The 24420-nt window shown below is 42.9% G+C and overlaps 1 protein-coding gene across 1 annotated transcript; it reads right to left on the reverse strand.

Moving 5' to 3' along the window:
- Window positions 1–4750: 4750 nt before the first annotated feature.
- Window positions 4751–7664, reverse strand: LOC6538266 (GPI ethanolamine phosphate transferase 1). The gene is made up of 2 exons (XM_002098757.4): window positions 6800–7664; window positions 4751–6748 (listed from the first exon to the last, which is right to left on the reverse strand). Exons 1-2 carry the CDS (start codon window positions 7578–7580, stop codon window positions 4830–4832), a joined length of 2700 nt encoding a protein of 899 aa, XP_002098793.1. The 5' UTR covers window positions 7581–7664; the 3' UTR covers window positions 4751–4829.
- Window positions 7665–24420: the final 16756 nt, after the last annotated feature.

The following is a 24420-nucleotide window of genomic DNA, read 5'->3' on the forward strand; positions in this document are numbered from 1 at the left end:
GCCCACTGATGTTTGGCACTCGATTTGCGGCATTAAAATGATCATTTGCGGCTGGCAAAAGCCCGTAAGTAGTCGACCACACACTTAAACTACATTTAAGGCTGGCACTAGCTTCCTGGGATTTGCGATTCTAATGCTACCTACCTGGGCAACTTTACGTTTTAAGTGGCCGGAGCTCAAGGGCTTAGCCCGGGCGCTTTTCGAGTGGGGCCTGTTTATCTATGCCCGTACAGTTTGGAGTGCCGTCGGCTCAACCTTCCCCAAAACCCGGTGGTATTCCGTATCCGTAGCCTTTCACCTCGGGCCTCCATATCGGAGCTGCCGCAAATGCCAGTCATTACATGCAACGATTGTGAGTTGGCCAAGATTGTATGTGCCAACAACAAACAGACAAGGTCCAGACTGACGGGGCCGAGAATTTCCCGAGAAGTTCGCAGGAGGAGGAAAATTGAGCTTAAGTTGCAATTAAGCAATTGCCGGTCCGCTTGGACTGGTATTCACCTGCTGATGCTGCTCCCTTCTGGCAATCGCACTGCCACTTCTGTTGGCTTGGCTAATAGCAGCAAGCAAACTCGAGTGGCTGCTAACTTGGCTTTCGAATTGCGGCAGAGCAATGGACTGGCGGCGATCAAGCCCCAGTTGCAAATAATGCAAAATTGCAATGAAATGCGGCCAGGTGCATGAGGTGAACTTTGCTAAGGGAATCCAGCCACCTGCCGCCCTTTTTCCGTTCATTCTCATTCTTTTCTATTTATGTGCAGTTGCTTTCCAATCACCAGCCAGCAAACTTAATACAATATTTAAGCCGCAAACGTAGCACGATGTAAACCAAAGTAATCTCGAACTCAGCTCGGGCTGTGCAGCAAGCGGCAAGCAGCTCGGTTTGGCTTTCCTGTGGCAAGTGGCACGACTTGCGGCCGAACTGCAGCCAAAGCAGCCAAGACTCGAGAGCCCAAGAGCTGAAAACCAGACCAAGCCAGGCGAGCTGGTGTTGCGGGAGCTTCAACGAGGTCCAACGCAAAAAATAAGAACAGAAAACAATGTCTGCATTGAGGCAACTTCGCGTTTTTTGAGTGGAAAACTTTGGCCCTCACATTTGGCCATGGGGCATGCTCGTTGCAATGAAGACTCAAATGCAGTTGGGATGTGACCGGCGAATTTTCCAGGGTATACTGCTGACCTATAGATGGATCAAATCGATCACATACCAAAAAACATAAATTTAAAGTTAAAAATGAAAATGAATCTAGTCTATACAAGTCAAAAGTTCATTATGTTTTTAAAAAGGTCTCTAAAATTGCCTATAATTACCTACTAGTATTCAGCAGAAAATAATGATTTTGTGCACGTTTGAAAAGCTTCTCATTTTATGCCAGCAAATTCAAAAATTTTAAAAGGCTTTAAAATATTTACCCGCACCGCATAATTAGTTGCGCCAGAAATTGATGCCAGCACCAAGGATTCAGTGCGATTGATTTTAATGCGCGGTCCGCAGGACCATAAACTGAAGAGGATTGTCGGCCGATGCTGCCGTCCAATGAATTTCAAATTACCAATAAACAATTGAATGAGCAGCGAAAATATAAGCGCGCACACACGCATACAAATGCTAATCAGCGATGCTTTATGATTTTCGGTATATTTGCGTTGCTCATACGCAGTGTGGGCCGCATCACTAATCCCGGCACGCAGCATCAATAAGTCAAACACGTCAATGGCAAGCAGTGCGAAATCCTGGGGAGCAGGAGTCACAGGAATCGAAGGACTCGCAGGAGGATTCGCAGGAGTATTGTTGCCGGCAGTAAAACAGAGACAAAAGGCAACAATTTATTGTTGCTCAATGTCGCATTTATCATCACTTTATGCTACTTAATCGAGCCTTCGTCCCCGATGCTGTGAGCTCGATTTCCGCCGCCGAAGATGATTTCAATGTTTACTCTCGTCTCATCCTGGGCATTGTTTGCTTATTGTTTTTCGACACACATCCGTGGAGCACTTTGCAGCGTCTTTTTATGGTTTATGGCGCCATTGAATTTTTCGTTTGTTTTCTTATTAAATTATAATTTATATGTGTAGTCGCATCACCCAGCCAGTCAGCCAGGCAGCCAAGGACATGGCACTTTGTCAATTGTTTAATAGAAAACAAAGAAGATACGGCATATCCTGCGAGACACTACGAAACTTTTACGGGGCCAGGACACAATGCCTTGTTATTTATACATGCGCACGGCGTACTCAATTACGACTTCGAATGGCAAACAACTTTCTCGGATTTTCGTGGGCACGTGAGTTGCTCTGTTTGTTTGCAGGTCACAACGTGATGAAAAGTGCGATAGTAATATGTATGTATATTAAAGATGGCAGATTTCGCATGACCGTGAATCACTTGCGATAGCGCAGAGATAGATACATTTATAAAAGGGTTCCAGTTACTGATACCTTATTAAATATTCAGTCTTATCATCACGATGGACCATTCAGCATTTTCAGAAATATTTATGACACGTGCAAAAAAGGTATTCCAGCGATTTTTATCCACTTGTACCCAGCGATGCGGTCGAAATATTCCAAATAGTGTTCACTGATAATCCAGTTGAATAATGCAGCTGCAATAAAAGGCTATTGCGCTCTGCATCGGTTTCGGTTTCAGGAATATTTCCAAAACTATTTCAACTTCATTAAATACTTGCGCATAGCTAATGCACACACGACTGCAAAATGGCAAAAATAAATGCCAACTGGCAAAAGAATTCGCATAATTAATTGCACGGCACAGTTTGTTTATAGATTTTATTTTGGTTTTGCGCATTTAACGTGGACGTACTATATATGCATATTAAATAAAAAAAAAAACAATTCACATCGCACTCGCATTCATTAAATTTGCATATAACTTTTAAGCATATTTGAAACATTCTGTGCATATGATTCATTGGTTTGATAGCCCAAAGTTTAAATACGAAATTAAATTGCCGTTGGGTTTCAACTAATTTGCACCCCGACAATATCAGTGGCCAAAAATAAACAACAGCTGGTGCATTTTCCATTTCGTGCCAATATCGCATATATATTATATATAATAACAACACAAAAAATACACGCAAGTGCGCATATGAAGAGTTCCAGAATTGAACAAAACCATAAACTCACTCATTGAACGTATCTGGCAGATATATTATTTATAAGTTGGTAAATTACCCGAGGATCTGAGCCTTAATTAATACTGACCAGAACACGCACTGAACGAGAGTGCAAGCGAAATTAATTTTGCATACCTTTTACATCACGGACAAAAATCGCAATGCAGAGCACATATCTAACTGGTAAATATTTGCGAAATCAATTCAATTTCGCGCATGAAATTATATGGCTTTTACAAATATTTTAATTAACTGCCAAACGTAATAATTGCCAAATGAGTTTGGCCCAAAAGCATTTTGGCCATGACAGCTGCTACCGGGAAGTTTAGGATTTTTATTTTAATTAAATCCACGTCGCTGGTTCGCCAATGGTTAGGTGGTTAACCCACAAAAAGATAAGCCCCAAGCTGGCGCTGACATTAATCATTTTACCTTTCAAATGCATTCTCATTACGCGCCCGCCAAATTGAAACTTGGCCCGATGCAAAGGGAATCGGAACTCTGAGCTTTTCCCCGGGGGCTGCGGCTCATTAATAACCAACAAGATGGCATAATTCTTTGTCTTCGCCCGATATACATATATATATATATATATATCCTTTTATTCTGGGCTTTGCTTTTCCGTCGCTTCGGGGGTTTCCATGGGAAATAAAGATGCCCCACAATGACAGACCCGTCGAGTTGTAACTGTATTTAGATGTGGCTAAGCTCAGGCCAGATAAATATTGACCAACTAACGACTGACTTAGCCGCAACCCAACTTTTCCAATTAAATCTGGCGAAAGTTCGTTCACTCTATGTGCTGCTGCTGCTGCTGCTAAACAAGCAAAGTTCTAATGAGTTTATTAATCAGCGATAAATTTGGCCAGCATATGCAGGCCAAAGACTCCTGGCCAAGTTGTCATAATTTCTAATCAGAGTGGAGTGTCCAATGTTTTTTGTGGATCAGTAGCTACTAAATCAACATCTGCCTTAAGGCCAAGGACGAATGCCATGCCTAAAAGCCATATAGCGAACGAATGGGAGCTGGCTTCTAAGGCTAATTAATGTGTAAAGTGTCAATTAATCAATCAGTCCGCCGATCAATCCTATCGGCCGGCTCAGTGTAAGCCCAATCCCGTCACTTTTCCCTTTTTCGCCCATGAGACATGAGTCTATTGACAGGATAAACTCAACAAGCTGTCGGCACTGGCCAAGCCAAATAAAATAGCTGGCGACAAAGGCTCCGCTCCACGGGCGATGGCATCGAATGGAGCTTTGGGGCTGGAAGGGTAAGAAAAAAGCTAGGAAATTGTATCAAAAACAGCGAAGGGAAAACGAAGAACGGCAGCCAAATAGCTCATTTAATCAGTCGTTTCCAGGCAACCGTCGCCCATCGACTGTCGACCCGCAAAAAGTGGGAGTGTCAAAGGTGCAGGGCAAAAGGCAAATGCCAGCTAATTATTATGACAAATAACAAACATCCGGTCGTTTGAGGGCGCGACAAATTCTGTGTCAAAGGCTTAAGAGCTTAATGAAATGAATTGAATACATTTCAATTAATAGCATATAAAGTGATGATACTTTATACATCAAAGGCTATTTTCGTGGCGAAATAAACTTCATAAATATTATGAACATGAAATTTACATTGTAATTGAATATCGTAAGACATACACCATGAATTTAGTTACACATTCCAAAAATACATTAGGCCTCCGTTTCGTCGGCAGCCAAAGTGCTTCGAGAAGTCCTTGTCCTCTTGCGTTCTGGCTTTTCCATCGTCGTATTGCACAAGAAGATCTTGGCCAAACAAAGACCGCCCAGTAGCATGAAGTTCACAGCATGGGTCAGTAGGATCTGGTCCAAACACGTGCGGATCCTCTTCCAGGATCCCCGATTACGCACAAAGTAATACTTATAGAGGCCCATGGCATCGCTGATCAGGAAAGCGCAGATTAGAATCGATCTGCTGTTTTTGCGGACAAATGGAACCATCGCATATAGAACGCATATGCAAATCAGGGATGGCAGTAAAATCTTTAGCATCACAAGGCTGCCGGCTATGTAAAGGGAAAAATGAGGATAAAATAGTCGAGCTGCTGTCGATTTGAACAAAAACGAGGATAGCCAATGTCCAGCCAGGAAGAAGGCCACAAAGAAATAAAGCAGAATCATATATCCATATCGATAGAAATCCTTGAGGTTCTTCAGCGATTTGCGCTCGTCTTCGACAACTTCAGTTTCTTTGGTTCGCTTGGATTGCTCGTAAACCTCAAGACCGAATATAAATTCAGTGATCACAATTTGGACATTCAAGCAGCTCCAAGAATTGGTCAGCAGACTGAGAACCGTAACCATGTTGATGGTAATAAGTTGCAATCTTTTTCTGGCCTCTGGCAGCGATTTGGCAAAATACGCAATCGAAAGAAAGGCAAAGAAAAGAAATGACCAAGTGACGGCATAGACATAAGGCGATACGGATTCTTCATAGACCATATATTGATAGACTCCATAAGCTCCGGCCAACATAGCCACTGTGTTGAAGGTCCAGACTCGGAGATCATGTCGATGTCCCAAGATCAACGGACGAATAATGGCCAATACCATGCTTATATAAAGAACATGAAAATCTTTCAGGGGTACATTCCTCAGTCCCTTTCTAATGCGTTGCTCCACAAACAACATGATAGCTACTAGTAAAGCCAGGCAAAGCCATATGAATAATTTCATGGAGGGCTTTCGTAGTGCTCTGCGATTGTTAAGGAGTACGGAAATTCCATAGAGCATCCATAGGTGCTTAATAATGAAGGCCATCGACATCATGAGCACAGCAGGCAGCAATATGAAGCCAAAGTTCCATAGCGGATGCAATATCCAATATCCTTTCACAGGACGTTCGGCCTGAGCCATAATCAACATGCCAACCGGTAGAATCAAATAAAATGCCGTGATATGCGGCACATTCTGCAGTTCCAGCATGGTTATTACCAGTATACCGATCATGACTAATATCAGGGTGGAGAATGTCATATATCCCCTTCTTGGCACCTTTTCCTTTTTGGACAGTCTCGTCAGTTGTAGGAGCAGACAGTAGAACCAAATCAAGTAGGACAGTGAAGTGGACACAATCAAAGGAATTTGATAATACTCATGGTAGTATTCCAAACATTGCTTTGCCAGTTTTCCAAATTCCTGACACATTTCCATTGCCTCGGTTAAATTCCCCTCTGCTTTCAGGAAATCAAATTGCGGCGCATACTGATCGATTAGGTCTAAGTGGAGTTCCTTAAACTTTGGCAGCCACTTGTAAAACATCGCCTTTTCATGACGCCTTATAAGTATTTGAGCTTGCGACAAAAGTTGCAAGACGTTTAGATGTAAAGCCACCGCTTCGTACTCATCACTCACGTTGAGATAACCCACTGGCATCATGGCTAGATTATTCATCGGAGGTGGAAGTCCAATTAAAGCCGACATCAGTGGCGCCAGTTGGCTCTGATCCACTTGGGATATATTGGGTTTCCTGGGAAAGTTGGCTTCAAGATCGATTTCCTCTCGCCTTACACCAGCTCCCCACATAAACAAGGGTATTTCCACTTCAAAGGAACTACCACCACCATGGAATCCTGCAATATATAATTAAAATACAGTTTGTTAATTATAAAGTTCACACCCACCTTCATTATTCATGCCATGATCGGAGGTCATCAGATAAGCGGTTCTACTATCATTGAAGACACGTTCAAAGAGTTCATAGGTATTCCTGATGCCACGCTGTGTGTGCTGCAGTCTTTTGAAGAACTCCTCACTCAGCGGCCTAAACCGATGACCAGCTATATCCATGTCAGCCAAATAGACTAAAAACACGGATGGTTTGTAGTTGCGCCATTCGCGTACATTGTCGCCGTTCGTTAGGAAATTCGCTACCTTATCGAAGGCCCATTTGTCACATGAGAGCTTTTTCGGCAGCTCCCTTTCCATATACGAATCAAATCTTAGTGGAGCACCACCATGCGGTAGTGTGTTGAAGTAATCAACAATATAGCGGTGGGCCCAGCCGATCATGTGTCTGCTGCGATTGAAGACGGTATCGAAATCGCTGGGATTATAGCGAAAGTTGACCAAAGCAGCTGCTGGATCCTCATTAAAGCCGCCAAAAATGGCTATGTGTCCAGGTCGTGTCATTGTTGGCGCACAAGTGCGGGATATTCCAATACGACCTTGCTTCCGATAGATGTCCTTGAGATCCGGCACATCGCTGCCATTGTTGGCCAGAAAGCTGGCCGCTCGCAGGCCATCGGTCACAAATACCACCAATCGATTGGCCGGCGGCTCAAGACCCATTTCGGACATCGTCTTTTGGGGCACGAGGTTGGGCAGTATGGTGGGCTGGAAGTAGGTGCTCAAAATGGAGCCCATCAGCAGGATGTGCACAACAAGTGCCTGAAGTTTCCACATTTTGGAAGAAACAACTTAGGAAACAATACGAACTTGTTAAACTAACTGACTGGAGGTGTGACGTATTACTGAGAGAAGTGTTGAATGAAAAATTTCCAAGCCATTTTCTTGAGGCATAAAATCAAGTTTACGCAGTGTGAAATAAGTGAAATTAATATGTGCCTTTATAATTTAATAGAACAAGGCGAGATTCGAGATATGCGACCATTTAGCTGTGCACATTAAATGAGCAGCACTGTTGTCCTCGCCCCATCATCATTAAGTTGTGCCTTTTCCTTGGCCAACTGCTAACTGGCACGGTTAGGACTCTTCTTTTTATGAATGCCATAACTCTGCGGCCTTGTCAAGCAATTTCAATTTGCCGCTTGATTTGTGAGCTGGCGCCTGGACGCGTTGCCTTGGGCGCCAAATGCTGCATGTTGCCGCCTTGATTTACGCGCCTGCAATTTAAATGAGCTGCAAATTGCTGCATCGCCAGAACTGAAATCCCTGAGTCTGCCCATCATATGTCTTTCAAGGGTTTTGTCTATCTGGGCAAGACCGCGACAATTAATTGACTCGTATAAATCGTGTTGTGTCTTTTGTATTTTTTGGCCCGTCAGCATCTTTTTGTCACTTGACTAATTCACGTAGACAATTCAGGTGTATTCTTCAGATGTATTCTTGATGCTCTGAATTGCGCTGAAATGCTAGTTAGACCAAAAGGCTTAAAGCCCCAGCCATTTGTCAGGAAAATCCAAGTTGTTCTCCGACAGTTGTAAGCCAGTCGACAAATAGCTGGCCGGATGACTGAATGGCCAGCTAACAGTTTCGTCTGGCAATTAGAGGCCTGTTTTGCGTCTGGCAATGGGCTAATTTAACAGCGAACAAGAGTTGGGCGTTTTATGGCCAACAGTCGCGTGTTTGAAGCGATTGAGCAATGCTATTGAGTAATTGGGCAGAGCAGCATCGTTTTTCGTTTTTCGTACTTTCCAGAGAGATGGCAAACCAATCCCAGTCCCTTTCTCTTTAGGCGATGGCCTAAAGCGCAGACGCTCTCTTAGCCAACTATTCGCCAGCGCTCGTACTAGCCATCGGTTTTGGGTCAGCAACATGTTGGCCAAACGACGTGGCATGAAAGTGGGTTATTGTGGTAAGTGGGTCGGCGACTCCTGCCTGCGACTCCTGCCGTTTGCCGCAAATGAAACGAATTGTGGCACTGGATTTGGCAACATTTGTTGCCACAGATGACCGGCACTTGGAGCATCATCATCACCAGGATGCGAATAAAATGCCAAATGTTTGCGGCTTAAGGCTGTTGAACTCGACCGGCTTGTGTTTGGGGATGTTTGCCCTATGCTAAACCAAGTCAAGGGCTCTCCAAATTGCATTTGTGCCCGGAGTGTCCAGTCAATGAATTACGAATTAATCTAGGTAAATATTGGCAGGTTAAAAGCAGAGAAAAATATGTATTGTGGGTTTTAAGGTTTCAATTGATAGTGTTTTATTTATGCACATATTTCTTAGCCTAAGAAATAAATTGTATAAAAATTAAGAAACTTGTAAAACTTTCTGGCAGTAAGCAAAATATACTTTAGTTCGATTTTTTCTCATACAAATCACTGATTTTCAAGACAAACTTTAACATTTTCCTAACTTAAACACTGAGCACTAAAGCAACCATTACTTTTCTCTCTGTGCAACGCTCATATTCGTAAACACTTGACTACGACAGCTGAAAAAAAATATTGATAATTGCTTAGCCCAGTACTTCAAATGCAATTTCAAGCAAATCAATTACGTCAGTCGGAATTCGACTCCGGAATACCCAAAATGTGTGTGGGCGTTTGAAGAGCTAAACCCATTTAAATTCAGCTGCGTTTTGTGTTGACAAAACTTATCAACAATTCAATTTCAATAAAAAGTCGTGAGTTCTGGCCCGCTTCGCATATTGTTCGATGCATTTTTTAACACGAAATATTAGGGTTCTGTGTGTGAGCAGGTGCGTGCACTTAGGGGGATCGTTAGATAGCCAAATATGCTAGGTTCTGACAACTCCCCTTGAGTTACTACGCCCTTGGGCAGCTGTCTTTGTGTGTGTGTGTGTGTGTGGGAGCTGAATTTTGGCATTTGAATTGTCACATCTGGTTCATGGCTTCGAACTCATCCATCAAATGCAGCCTGGCTCCTCCATGGTTCCCCATATAGCACCCCTTTGCCCATAACCACCGCTCATCCTGTCATCCTGCATGCCAATGCAATCATTTTTATTGTGTGTGCGCCTGTGTGCGTGTCTCACTGCGGCCGTGTGTATCTGTGTGTATGGTGTATCTGTGAAATAGCGCGCATAACCACAGCGACAAAACCAATACACGGCCAGAGGCGAACCTCCATTTTTTCTTACCCCAAACACACACGAACACACAAAGATACACATGCATCTGCCTAACGAGAGCCTGACAATGCGATTTTTACGCCAGAGTATCTGTGTGTGTGTGTGCGGTGAGTGTGTGCAATGTGGTGTTAGTGTGTGCGTGCAGGCAAACGGCTATTGAAAGGCAAGCACAATGAGAATATAATTTACGAGTCGGACCAAAATGCAGCTTTTTAATGGTTGACCTTTGTCACGAAATTTCATTGCACTTGATTTCTATTGACTATTTTCTGGTAATAAGTTTATTAGAACTCTACTCTAAAATTCCACTTCTAAAATTTCATAAAAAATCATTAAATCACTTCAAAATATGCACTCTAAAGCAAAATGTATTTGCTATTTTTAGATGCACAACCTGTCGTTCTAAAGCCAAAACTTCGCAACCGAAAAGGGTCAAGTTTTAGTCAGTCAGCTAAGCGCCGTAAATAAAGTTGTATAAATTGTTTGGACAATCAGTTTTCTTACGCACAAATCTGTGTAGACCGACATTCGAGCGATAACTTGCGTGCGTTGGCTTCTGCCCATGTGCATCGATTTGGCCATTATTCTAACAAGCTCTTAACAGTCTAACGACGAGACAGGAAGCCTTTACATAACAATCAGTCGGGCCCAAAGGAGAGAGGACAGGAGAAGCAGAAGGCTTACTTGACACTCGGCCCCTCAAGTAGGTCAACAATTCGATGATGATTTTTTGGTAACAAAGCCGTTGCTGCCTTTTAAATTTCAAAAACTTTAAATCCGACCAAAAGCCAACGGCAACTGCAGGGCAAACTGAGTGCGTTTTTGGGTGTGAGGTCAGTTTCTGGCTTTGGGTTTTTCAATAAAAGCAGATTTATGCATTGTGCAATGCCGAATTAAATGCGCTTTTGTTGCTGAATCACAAACACCGAGAGGGCCATACAAATTGTTGTTGAACAAAAATGTAGCAGCACTCAATTGAGTTTAATTGCTGGCTGTGCTTGCTGCAATAACGCAACCGAAATAAAACCAAATTATGTTCAGAATTCAAACATGAGAATGCTGTCCTTTCACGAATTTATTTGCCATTATAAGCAAGCTAAAAATTAAATAAATGATTTTTGAAACCCACGAACTATAGGCTGCATTTATGAACTCTACGTGTTTTTGTTTATTGTGCCTGCGTGTGTGTGCGCATTTAATTCATAGCATTACCACATGAGGTAGCATTATTTAGTGGGGCTTATTATTTAGTTTGGAGCTGTGCGATGCCCTCGTTGCAAATTTAATTGGTTATTTCGCATAAACAAGTCGCGAAAGTTTGCCGAAAAATGTCTTCTTCCATTTTCGCTCAGGAGCTTGTCAAGCCTTTGAGCGGCAAAATTAAATAGCAAAGCAAAGTGCACTGCTTGCTTTTAACATTCCTCTTCCCTTTTCGATTTTTTTTTTTTTATAGTTTTTGTACTCTATTTATTTATTTTTTTGCAGCAGCAGGAGCAGCAGCAAACATGCCGTGGCTGGCAGAGCCATAAGGCACAGCTTCCTCTTTTGGCCTGTCAGTGGCATGTGGCATGAGACACGCCCCCGTCGGCATCGCCGCCGCCGCCGCCGCCCATGACCCCTACACCCAGCAGCCCCGTGTGGCATGGTGGCATGTGCAAAAGTAAAAACGAAGTTGGGCAAAACTTTTTAATATGCTTGCGAAATTTTATCAAAACTACAAAATTGCAGTAAAGTGCCAAGTGCCTGGGAACTGCGAACTGAAAACTGGGAGCTGCAGGAGCAACGTCACCGAAAACCTAGGCGCTGCACTTCAAACAAACTCCAGATCAATTCCAAAATGTTCTACATTAGAGTGGAAGATCTATTACAGAGAAGTTCTACAAAAAAATAGATATAATCAGAGAAGATTTTACTGTGGAAAAAAGCACGGCAGTAATATATAAGAACTGTTACAAAGAAGGAATATGTTAGAAACTCCTTTACTTTAAGTACAAATATATTGCAATTCTTTATAGGCTAATATCTGATGTGCAAATCTAAAATATTTATTCTCTGTGCTCTGGCTTTGGTGTTGCCCTTTGCTGATTCTGGCTCTGGCAGTGGCGATGGCGATGGCAAAAGGACGACAAGGCAGTCAAGCTCATGGAGTTGGCCAAACAAAACACAGTCAAGCGAAACCTTCAACTCAATTTGGCAATCGCATTTCTTGCTCTACTTCCGCCTATTCAACTTGACTCGATTTGCGTGCCGGCGACCGTCACCCCTTCCCGCTCCTTTCTCTCTTTTTTAGCCATCTATGTGCGAGTGCCACTCCCCCAACACACACACACACACACACCCATGCGCCTGCGACCGCCTTTATGTGTGTTTAAGTGGCAATGCAAATGGCAACATTTTGGCGAGCACTTCACTCTTTGCCACTGACAGTAACATGACATCTTTCTTCCTTTTTCTTTTTTTTTCTCTGTTGCCAACTTTTTGTGCTAAATTTAATTGCAATGAAAATGTTCACTGCACTTTCGCCAAAAGCCAACCCGGCAAAATGCAAAATGCTCCACCGACACTCTTTGGGGTTACATATTGGGGGTCCTTTGTGTGTGTGTGTGTGTGTGTGCTGCCAGTGTATGGGTTACTACAGAGATGGCGTGGCTGATTAATTGTGCAAATTAATTTTGCATTTGCATGCCAAATGAAGAACTTGCAATGGCTGGGAAATCGTCAAGTGAAGTGCAGTTCCCAAGTCAAACGAATGATAGCGATAAAAAAAAAATGACAGGGGATGTGTGAAAAGCAAATGCGATTTTTGTGATGCTTTCAAAACTTTTCACCCCGTAATTTGATTCATGTAGCGATGGTGTAAGCTTCACTTTAAGTTCCTTGCATCGAATTTAAAATCAAATGAATGCAATTAAAGTATTACATGGATTTGCATTGTTATTTAGCCAATTTGAGTTGTAGCTAAACGTTGTCTTTAATCGCTTCTGTATTTATTTTGTGAGAGTATTGCAGATAGGCAAAATTGCATGTTAGTTGAATTGAAATAAGTGTTAATTACGAATCTGCGATGGATACCATTAATTGTGCCGGCACCTTTTAAGGAGCTGAGTTATGCTGCAAATGTCAAATGCTGCGGCTCTAATTAGTACGGTCGTTTAGCCAGTCAGCCAGTCAGTCAGTCAGTCAGTCAATTGTTGCGCATACGCCACGTTGCACGTCCCATAAAAGCCATTGGCCACGTCAAATTAACTGTGCGGTGCGCTGGTGTCCGCCCAAGCACGTTGTAAATAACAACAGGACACAAAGGACAACTGCTGCTGCCGTGTGGGTGGCTTGTGGGTTGCTTGCCAACCAACTACAGATATACAGCCATATATATATATATATATATACTGACAGCATGAGGGAGTGAGAGGATTCCACACACAAAGCAAACGCAGACGTCAGCCAAGTGTAAATCAAGCGCAAAGTTCACGGTACACGATTGTAAATTATAAGAGAAGCTCAAGCTAAGCAGAAATTGTGACAAAGAAAGCCAACTATAGCTTGTGGCCAAAACGAGAGTAAGATGCATCATCATCAGCATCATCATCATCATTGCCATCAGCATAATTTTCAGTATCAGCAACGGTTTCATCATTCGCTGGCTGGCTAACTGATCTGCTGCAAAGTTTGGCTTACCTTTAAGTTCAATGACAAGAAAAACACCTTGTGCCAAGTTCGTGCGCTTGTGAAAATAATGTAGCAAACTTTGTTTAGCCAAAACCAAATGGTTGGTGTGGCAAGGGGGCGGGTATTGAACAACTTTTGTATACAAATTTCTATCAAAAGATTAAGCAAAGACAAACAAGTGGAAAGAAGAGAACTTGCCAAGTTGCCACACAGATAACTTTAAATATTTGTGCCACATCAGGCTGATGTACATATGTATATATCGCTTGTATATACATATCTGTATTTTGGTCCTTGTAAAATCCTAAGCCCCTGGGCAGCGCATGTTCTGGATTTGGCCAGGTTTTTTCGAGTTTTCGAGTTTTTCGGGTTTTCGGTTCAGTTTCTTTGTTTATGCCCGTTTTATGTTTTGTTAGTTTGACATATCAGTGACACTTTTTTTTTTGCTGCCTCGCACTGCCATCGCTGCATTGCAACAATATTTTATTTTATTGCATGGCAAAGCTGTCGCTGCTCTGTGTGCTTTGTGCCTCAACCCATCAGGTCCTCGAAAGAGCCGTCATAAAAATACAATTTTTATTTTTGCTGGCAAGTTGTAAACATAAATTGTGAATCCCACCGACAGTCGGGGAAACAAACGAAACAACAGCGTGATATCAAATTGAAAACCGCTCAAGTATTTTTTTTTCCACATCTTCGATTTTTCCGCATTTTTTTTCGCTGAGAGAGCGCGAAGATCCTTTAGTAAGTTGGCTGCTGGGGCAACTTTGTCAGCCAGCCGGTGGAGACAGGTGCTTGGCTTGGTAACTTTCGGCTTTTTGGGTAACTTTGCTGGTAAAACTTTTGGCGTATAAGTTGTTAATTTGCCAATGAAAGCGGGCGTTTGGCTGTGGCGGTGGTAATTCCTTGGGCAACTATTTCCCAAACCCACAAATGTCACATTTTTGCTATGCAAAAAGTTAATTCGCTGCGCGATGGTTAATATAATTATATGCACATGTCAAACAGCACAGAATGGAAAGTCGATGATGTTATAAAAAAAAAGCGTAAATTGAATTTAATTATTAATGCGTGACAATGGCTAATTGATTTAATATTAAATACAAGCTGGCAGTAAATATGTCAGCTAACAATATAAACAGACTAAAATCAGTCAAGAAATGTGCCACAATTATCACTGCCCACATATATATACATAAATGTATTCAGTGAATATTCAGGATTCTGCATTCTATTAAGCTTTTAATTTAAACGAATAATTCATCGGCCGCACTGGATCATTCAGGCATACAACATACACACATTGCCCACATAGCTGGCCAAATAAATTCACAGTCATTATAAATCAATTGTGTCTCCTCAGTTCCCAGTTGTTAAAGCCCAAGCTGCAGTTGCTCATCCAAATCATTGGCGCCATGACCAACCAAATGATTGAGATGGGGCCATGAATGAGCAAGTGTATGGATGGGATGGAATGGGATGGAATGCGATGTCGTTGTTGGCGGGCGGGCGTTGTTGACACAAATCAAAGCAGCTGCGTAAATCTTCATCAAACAATGTTGTCGCCTCCACTGCTCCAGCGCTTCCTTTTCCCACCCACTTTGCCACTTTTCCACTTCCCCACTTGGCAGCTCCTCCAAACCAGGGGGATATATCTCCAGCTACAGATCGACGCTGGCGGTGTCGGCAAAAACGAATGAAAAATACGCCAACTCACGGTCAATTGCAATTCAATTAGACGCAATTAGTGCCTGGGCACGCATCGAGCAATTCATACATACATACAAACACAGATACGTTCGCCGTTTGTGCGTTCTCCTGAGTGGAGAGTGTAGATAACCGAGATGGCTGAAGATACAGATACAGATACAGATACAGATACAGACACTGACATGCCATAGATTACATAGTTGGAAGAGCTGACGGACAGCGACGATGACGGCGATTTTCTCCACTGGCGAAATGAGTTACAAAGTCTGGCATTTTACAAATGGTTTAGATAAAAAGCAGAATACTTTTCAAGCATTCGATTTAGTCAAAAGTAACTCCTTTAGGCCATTGTTATTATAACTTAAGATTATTACAAAGTAAAGTTATTTTTAGTTTTCATTTTATGATTTTTTTAAGGCTGCAGTGAAGTCCTAAGATGGTAGTTGGATTTTTTATTTTACAAAGTGAATTTTTGCCAGTGTTTCAAAGGGGGCAAGTCATGATTTGCAGTTGAGCTAGGCGTCGCCTGACCCTTCGCTACTAATGGTGTACTTGCAGATGAAGATACATCCACGGGCACAGCCACATGCTCATCCTTGCTGCTGCTGCTTCACCCGGATCCATCTCCACCACCTCCATGCCCAGCCGGATCCTAGAACTCATCCTCATCCTCATCTTCTGCGGCAGCGGCAGCGGCAGAAAAAGTATCTCATTAGACGTGCAGCTACATGGCAACGGCCGCTTAACTCATTCATCATCATCAGATGGAGGGGGCGGACATGGACGGGAGCAGGGACAGGGATACGGAATCGGTCTCGGAGTATAGCCGAGGCTATAGATACGGATGCGGATACATGGGATGCAGGCTTTATGACCCTCGCCGGCAACATGCGACTGCAGCTTAATTGCAAAATGACCCAATGAGTTGGCATTGTAGTGTTGGTGAGCCAGTAGTTGAAGCTGGGTTCTCGTTTAATTAGTCTGAGCTCTGATTTTGTAGGATCCGCCGACAACACAAGAGCACACAACACAACACAACGCAGAAATTCCCGTGACGTGGCACATAATTGGCTGCGCAGCTCAATCTCTTGTTTGATTTTCCCCTTCATTGGCTAAATATTTCAAAGCCCGCACGATGACAGTGGCAAAAAAAAAACTGAAAGATATAGGAAATATTATAAAACACCAAATCCAGAGTCACATCTTTGGCTGCTCAATCGGGCGTGCCTAAGTGGAGGCGAAAGGTTGAAGTTGAAGTGCAGCCAACTGACAGCAGAACAGGAGACGACAATAGGCTGAGTCAGAGGATCTACTTCAATAATCACATTACTGGCTACCCCCGCCACCCAGCCATTTAATTTGAACAATGCCACCGACACGGGCGTATTTAATATTTCACGATTCGCCGCTCGAGCTGAGATACAAACTCAAGGATACAGAAGATACAAGCTTTGTCAGTCAGCTACTTATGACACTTGAGCCCGCATTTATTGCTCGTTTACAGTTGGCCAAGTCAGCCGCATCATGCGGCCTGGCTAGCAGGATGCTGGAATGCCAGGACTCATTTATTTGCCATCCATCCTTTTGCGAACGAAGCCTTCTCCATCTCTTCTTGTGCTTGTCGTCTCACTGAGCCGGAGGCATTACAATGATTAGCAGTAAGTTGTCGTGACATTGACAACTTTCGCAAGTGGAAACTGTAAACCATTTCGGCTTTCACTTGATTCCCCCGATTCATGCGGTAATTATTTCTGCTTTCTGTCATGAATTTTCCATTTGGCCAGCCACTTGAGGGGCTGCCATCCACAAAAATTCCCACTTGGGTTAACTAAATGCGTACTCGAATTGCTTTTTAATTGACTCGGTTATCTGCAGGCCGTTTCAATTTCAGCTCTGCCATGCAAAGAACATCTTCACTTTGTCTATCATTCTGTCATTTTTGCCAGGGACATGCTATTTTCCTTTTTCCTACTTTTTTTTTGTATTTTTCGGCAACGTATGTGTGTGGTGTGTGTGTGTGTATTATTTGACTGCTCCTACATGACTTGCAGTTTATTTGCCAGGACTTGGTCGATTATTACATATGGAGGGAGCACAATTTTGTATTTGTTTTTTGGGGGCCACTTTTTTTGTGGCGGATAAAGTAAATGGTGGGGCAAAGTGTACAACTTAATTGCAGTTTTACATGCTGCAGTCCTGGGAACGGCAACAGATGGCAAAGGACTCGCCCACGAATCATTTTAAAAATGCTGTAAATATTTATGCTCCCCTCGTGTGTAAGCACGGGGACACCTGTCCACCTGTCCACCAGCCACGCCCCCATTGACCGCCCCTCAGCGGCGGTTAAAAACACCCGGCCATATTTCAACAGTGCAACGTACGGATTGTAAATGCAAATTTCGCATTTAGCACTTTTTTATGCGTGATTTAATTCGTTTGGCGGCGCTTTAATGTTTCAAGGTGTCCGTGTGCTTTTGGCCTGGTTAAATCCGAGGCTGTCCAATATGGTCGAGTGGTCAGGAACAGAAGCGCACCACAATGGCCAGCCCATGTAGACATAAAACGCCGAAAAGTTGTTAACAATAAGCGGGTGGACAAAGGCCGAAAGTAGCAGGATGTTTGCAGGATGAGGGGTAAGTGTTAGAGGTGTTAGAGGGGGGTGCGAGGTCAGGGCCAGGCAACGTGATCAAAATTTAGAAAACAAACACAGCTTGAGAGCGAAATGTGTGCCAAAAGTAATGTATGTTGGTTTTGGCCGTGTTCGAATGCGGGTGTGACTAGCAAATGGCCAATAGTCGGATAGCTGCGGTTGCTGCTCGTTCTCGGCTCTTTGCCATGAATATTTTTGCGTCAAATACAAAAACTTGGAAGCGACACGATTGTGGATGTAGAATAGCTTAAATGCACCGCAAAAAAAAGGAAACAGCATTTAAAAGAGCCTTTTTTATGTTTTAATACACTCAGCCAATATGTACTGCCAATTTTGGCAAATGTACTTTCTCTTTCTTGTTGATATAGCAATGAAAGGCAAATTGATTAACTTGTCTTAATGCCATTTTCTCAGTGCCTGACTTGTGAGTTCCTTTGGTTTCGGTTTCGACTCCATCTTCTGGCCGAAACACAACGCGTGTGCAGCAGTGGGCCAGCCAGTTGGCCAGTTTGCCTGCCTGCGACATACCACAAAAGGATTGCTCGGCTCTTATTTTTCTCCATTTTGCCCGCTTGCTGCACACTTTTCCTCCTGCTTTTCCTTTTTTTAGCCTCTAGTCGGTTTGATCTACTGCGGGCTCTTTGGGCTTCGGGTGCCAAAATGCCCTGGCCCACTGTCATTGTTGTGTAGTTGCTGTTGCTGTTGTTGTAGCTGCTGCCATTGCTGGTGGCACGCAGCATATTTATGGCCAGTGGGTCAGACTCTGACAACAACAACAACAATGAAAGCAACAACAGCAGCACTAGGCCCAGTGAAGAAGATTTGTAGCTGCAGCAGTGAAATTTGAAATTGAAAAATAGTTTGACTTTTATGAGCGGCGACCGACAAACGGCAGCAAACGAGTGCCGCAAACAACATTTGCCCAGTGCATGTTGTGGGCAGTTTAATGTTGCTGCCCCGCCCACCGCCCACCGCCCACCGCCCACCGACAACCAACAACTGACTGCTTTCTCCCACTTCCTTTCTTTGCTCGCATTTATTTTTTTTTTCGGCAGTGAGCGTGTGTGGCGTGCACAAAAAGCATTGCCTACTTTTCAGCGCCACGCTGACCGAGTTAATACTTCAAAACAGACGAACTGGCTAAATAGACTGTGGTCACCTGCTATCAAGCATTCAAATTATTTATTTTCCAAACTGAGTTCACTATACACAATTATCCTACACACAATCCTACTTATTTACTTACCACCAAGTAATTAATCGATAGACAACATATAAACATATAAAATCATTTGTAAGCAACTTTTTCACCCGCAAAAGTATAATTTTTTTCCAACCAAATGCTTGTGCGGAAAAGATAAATATACATGTTGATGGAGTGGTAGTCGGGCAATTCCCGCGATGCAAACAGAGGGGCGGGAGTGCCACGCCCCAGTCGCCGTGCTCCACTTTTCAGTTAATCAAAAAAGGGAAGCAGCTAAGTTAAATCATAAAAAATTGCGGGGCCTGTTTACGAAATAAAACATAAAGTACCAACGGAATATAAAAGTAAAACTGTGAGGAACTAAAATAAATAAAATCGGATGGAGGAGTTGTGAAGACACCTGGCTGATACCCTGTACTTTAATGCGCTATTTCTGATTTATCAAAGTTAATGCCTAAAATTTTCTAGCGTTTATGTTACTTTTGCTGGGACATATTTTCTAAATCAGCCAGATGGCGATTGCATATACCCGCACGCACTAATGGGTATGGAAAATCTCACTGACTTTCGCAATTAATTAGCAACAAAATTCAAACAAACTCGAAAAACTTTAAACTCGCAACGAGCGCGTTGATTTTGCGCAACCAACTTTTGTTGTTTGCAGTGGCACATACATATATATATGTAGATGTAGGTATGTATATATGTATGTATGTATACCGCTGGGCATGTCGGACATATATACGCGGTATATATTGCAGGCTATATAAATATTTTATGGCAGATTTCGCGCCCATCGCCGCTGTTCCTGCAGCATACTTTCCGGCGCTGCGGCGACTGCGGCTGCCGCTGACTTCCGGGAGTTGCGCTACAGACGAGTAATTATGTTCCACTAGCTTAAGCGCAGTGCACAGCGCTGCTGCTGCATCCCAGCACCACCCAACACCCAACTGCAAAAACCATACCAGATATATTCCAGATCCACTCAGATACACCGCACACACCCACACACCCACACACTCCGTGGCAAAGTAATTAAAACGCTTGGCCCATTAAAAATTGTACTCCACGGAGCTGAACTCGAGAGTTGAGCCTTTCCTTTTCTGACTGGCAGCTCTGAACTCGAATAAAAACAAAGCTATACAAAACAACTTTAGACGTCTGCGCAATGGCATACATTTGACTTTAATTAGCTGCCACGCCCACCAGTCCAACAGCCGAACAGCCTCCTTGAAATGCGCAAAGTTTTCGGTTTTCTAGTTTTTCAGTATGCCAGTTGGCTAAAAAAAAAATAAATATATAAAACTTACTTGTCGAACTGCTTTAACGGTCCACTTAGCTGGCCAGTCAGCCTTTTAAATGGCTTATCGTCATGCCAAAGACACTTCCAATATTTCTGGAATTATTGCTGATTTATGAAAATGCCAAGCATTTCGCAAGTTTCTTTCGATTGAACCACTTTTTTATGTTTAGCTATGGGGCAAATCTATTTTTCATGTTGAAGACTTTCAATGCCAGTGAAGTGCAAAGTAAAGTAAAGAAATATGTGCCACAAAAAAATGCCCCACCATCTCGCAAAACGAGAAAACCAAATAAGTGGAAAACGAAAGAGGGACGACGAATGCAGAGTGGCAACTAAAGCTCAGCAAAAAACTTTGTATTTCAATCTGTGCAAGAAAGTTTCGGAGCGCCAGGCAAAAGATTGAATGAGTGTTAATCAATGGTAATGCGTGCTGGCAGCCCAAGGAGTGGGTATATATCTTCTACAGCACCACCGGTGAAAAAGGTAGATGGCAAGTGCGCAACGAAAGCAAAGAAAACACAAATTTGCAATCAAAAATTTTACCCAGCATTGCACAGGGAAAAAAAAGGAAGAATATTGTATAGAGCTGAACTGTTTCGAATTGCACTTGTATTTTTTTCTTTACCACCGACAACTTCGTTAACGTTTTTTTGGTGTCTTGCGTTTTTTTTGCCAACTGTCCGCAGGCTTATCCATATAGCTATTCCCATATATCCTTGCTATGCATACCAATACCATCACTATTTCCCATTTTCTTTTCGTGGCGAGCAGCACTTCTTTAATTACTGCCGCATGCAATTTGCATACTTCTCAAAACTGACTTGGCGCTGGCAATTATGCCAGATGACATGCTCGCCTCCATATCACATGTCCTCGTTCCACTGACCAGTTACCAGTTAGCAGTGACCAGTGACCAGTTACCAGTTAGCAGTGACCAGTGACCAGTGAGCACCACACCCCGCAGCATTCGTCATAATAAAGAGCTCCAAAGAGACTCATTTCGCCTGACTTTGGGTATGCCAATGCCTTTCGATCCGCCCAGCCAGCAGCTTCTCTGTGCGGGAACGATTGCGGTGTCATAAATTGCAAGCGGATGCCGTCTGCGGCAGAGATGGCTTATCAGCCTTTTCTTAGCTGAAAAGTCTGGGTAGCTTTTAAGTTTCAGACCACCTAGTAGTGGGTCTATAAAGCTGGCTACACTATTTTCAAAATGAGAGAATTTGGAAGGAAAAGTATACCACTATATAAATCCAATTGTAATTCTTAATTAGATTGACAGCAACACTGACATTTTGCTTGTTGAAAGTATGTGAGAGCATTAAAGCATTAAAGCATAGATTTATCATTGCTAAACAAGGCGGTGGCAGATTGAATTCCTATCTTAATAGGATTTCCAACTTCCGCGATACTTTGAGAACCCAAATTAGCCAGCTGCTCTGTAATCCGCAGACACCATCACCATCACTGGCACCCCCATTCGGTGCGGGTTTCGATTTCACGACCAGCGGCTAGGCGACCAGTGCTCCACTCTCGGATTGCGCCTTATTGAAATTGGACGCCGTTTGTGTTCAATTAGGCTATGCTAATTTGCTGCAAGAGTCGCGATTGCGACTCGTGTTGCACGACTGTTGAAATCGGTTTAAAGTCTTTAAATGGACGCTTTATCAGCACGCTGGAGGTTGGCTGCTCGCTTCTGCGGTTATTTGATTTAGAATTTAAATGAAAATATTTCACAGCTGACATATTAGTAAATAAATGATTCGCTTCGCTGACCAATGTCCGCATTGACAAGCTGATTGATTGTCCTGCGTAACCGAAATACAAAAACGACGAATAATACACAACAATTTCAATTGCGTTTATTTGCCTTTCGGGAACAACTAAAAATTTCAATGAATTGCTAAATTTTATTCGCCTGCCATACATTTTATTTATTTTTCGGTGTCCTGCTGCTCCGGCCGGCAATCATGTAAATATTATTTTTCATCAACAGAATTAAAATTGAATTTACATCCCAAACCCCCCCACGTGTCTGTTTTTATTCCGCTCTCTCTTGTGTGGCATATCTATATATTTTTTATACCCGTTACTCGTAGAGTAAAAGGGTATACTAGATTCGTTGAAAAGTATGTAACAGGCAGAAGGAAGCGTTTCCGACCATATAAAGTATATATATTCTTGATCAGGATCAGTAGCCGAGTCGATCTGGCCATGTCCGTCTGTCCGTCCGTCTGTCCGTCTGTCCGTCTGTCCGTCTGTCCGTATGAACGTCGAGATCTCAGGAACTACAAAAGCTAGAAAGTTGAGATCAAGTATACAGACTCCAGGGACATAGACGCAGCGCAAGTTTGTCGATTCAGGTTGCCACGCCCACTCTAACGCCCACAAACCGCCCAAAACTGCCACGCCCACATTTTTGAAAAATGTTTTAATATTTTTTCATTTTTGTATTGGTCTTGTAAATTTCTATCGATTTGCAAAAAAACTTTTTGCCACGCCCACTCTAACGCCCACAAACCGCCCAAAGCTGCCACGCCCACACTTTTGAAAAATGTTTCGATATTTTTTCATATTTGTATTAGTCTTGTAAATTTCTATCTATTTGCTAAAAAACTTTTGGCCACGCCCACTCTAACGCCCACAAACCGCCCAAAGCTGCCACGCCCACACTTTTGAAAAATGTTTTGATATATTTTCATTTTTGTATTAGTCTCGAAATTTCTATCTATTTGCCAAAAAACTTTTTGCCACGCCCACTCTAACGCCCACAAACCGCCAAAAACTGTCCTTCGCACTTACACTAGCTGAGTAACGGGTATCAGATAGTCGGGGAACTCGACTATAGCGTTCTCTCTTGTTTTTTTTTTGTTAGGGGCGTGACATTGTGGTCAGAAATTGAATATTCCAATATATGTGTGCGTGTCGCACGATAATCCACTGGCCGGCAGTCGACTAATTATTAAAATTTGCACAGATTTCTGCATTTGACATAAATATGGCGCTGCGTTGTCAATCAAATATTGCGCATACGCCACATGGGCCGCATGAGCCGCCAAACTCAAACTCAAAACGGAACGTAATCGTTTCCCATGCGCTTGATTGCATTTACTCCTTAAATGAATTACCAACACGCTGATGCGTTTACCGTCGATGAATTTGATGACACGGATATCAGCTCGATGCGGAACGACCAACGACGACTTCGATTCGCTCTTAATTGCATTAATATTGCGGTCGGGCCAAGGACCTTCAGCCCTTAGCTCCTTAGCTCCTTCGTCCTTGTCCTCATCGTTCCCAATCTGCGCAATTCAATTTGTCATCCTGGCAGGAAAGGCCGAGGAGAGCATCTTCAACCAGACAGCACCGAAATTCTCAATATCAATTTCAATTTAAAATTGTCTTTGCAAAGGCGGCGCGATTTTTGGTCCATGGAAACCGAAATTTAACCGAAATTTAACCGAAATTTCCTGGGAAATTTAAAGTCAGTTTTAATTAGAAAAGGCTGAGATCATACCGCGAAAGTTGATAGCTCCCAAAACTTTGCTTATGTACTACACTTATTTTGAAAAAAAAAAAAAATATTCAGGCAGATATTCAAAGCAGCTGCCTACAACGATTTTGCTGCCCTTTTGTCGCCATTAGAGCCACCACTCAATATTCAATTTCTGGCCAAAAGCACTTTAATGCGCGAACGTGGTCGAGGAGCCCGAGTGCTGTTTTCCCTTATAAGCTGGGTGTTTTCCCAGCCGAAATGGGCAAAAGTGGAATGGGAAATGCCATTCCACGCCCACACCGTCAATTTGGACGCTTCATAACCGTTTGCCTGTGGCGCCCCCTTCGGCATTTTGTCTCATTTTTGGCAATTTTTAAGCAATTCCATTTAATTTTATTAGTTTCTGGCAAAACTCAAACAACTGGGACACAACAGCA

This window comes from Drosophila yakuba, chromosome 3R (assembly GCF_016746365.2).
Source record: "Drosophila yakuba strain Tai18E2 chromosome 3R, Prin_Dyak_Tai18E2_2.1, whole genome shotgun sequence".
Lineage (NCBI taxonomy): Eukaryota > Metazoa > Arthropoda > Insecta > Diptera > Drosophilidae > Drosophila > Drosophila yakuba.

Coding starts and splice junctions, on each gene's coding strand:
- LOC6538266 (XM_002098757.4), bottom strand. CDS start 7,580: ATGTGGAAACTTCAGGCACTTGTTGTGCACATCCTGCTGATGGGCTCC. Junction 6,749..6,799: donor TCATGGCATGAATAATGAAG/GTGGGTGTGAAC, acceptor TATATATTGCAG/GATTCCATGGTGGTGGTAGT.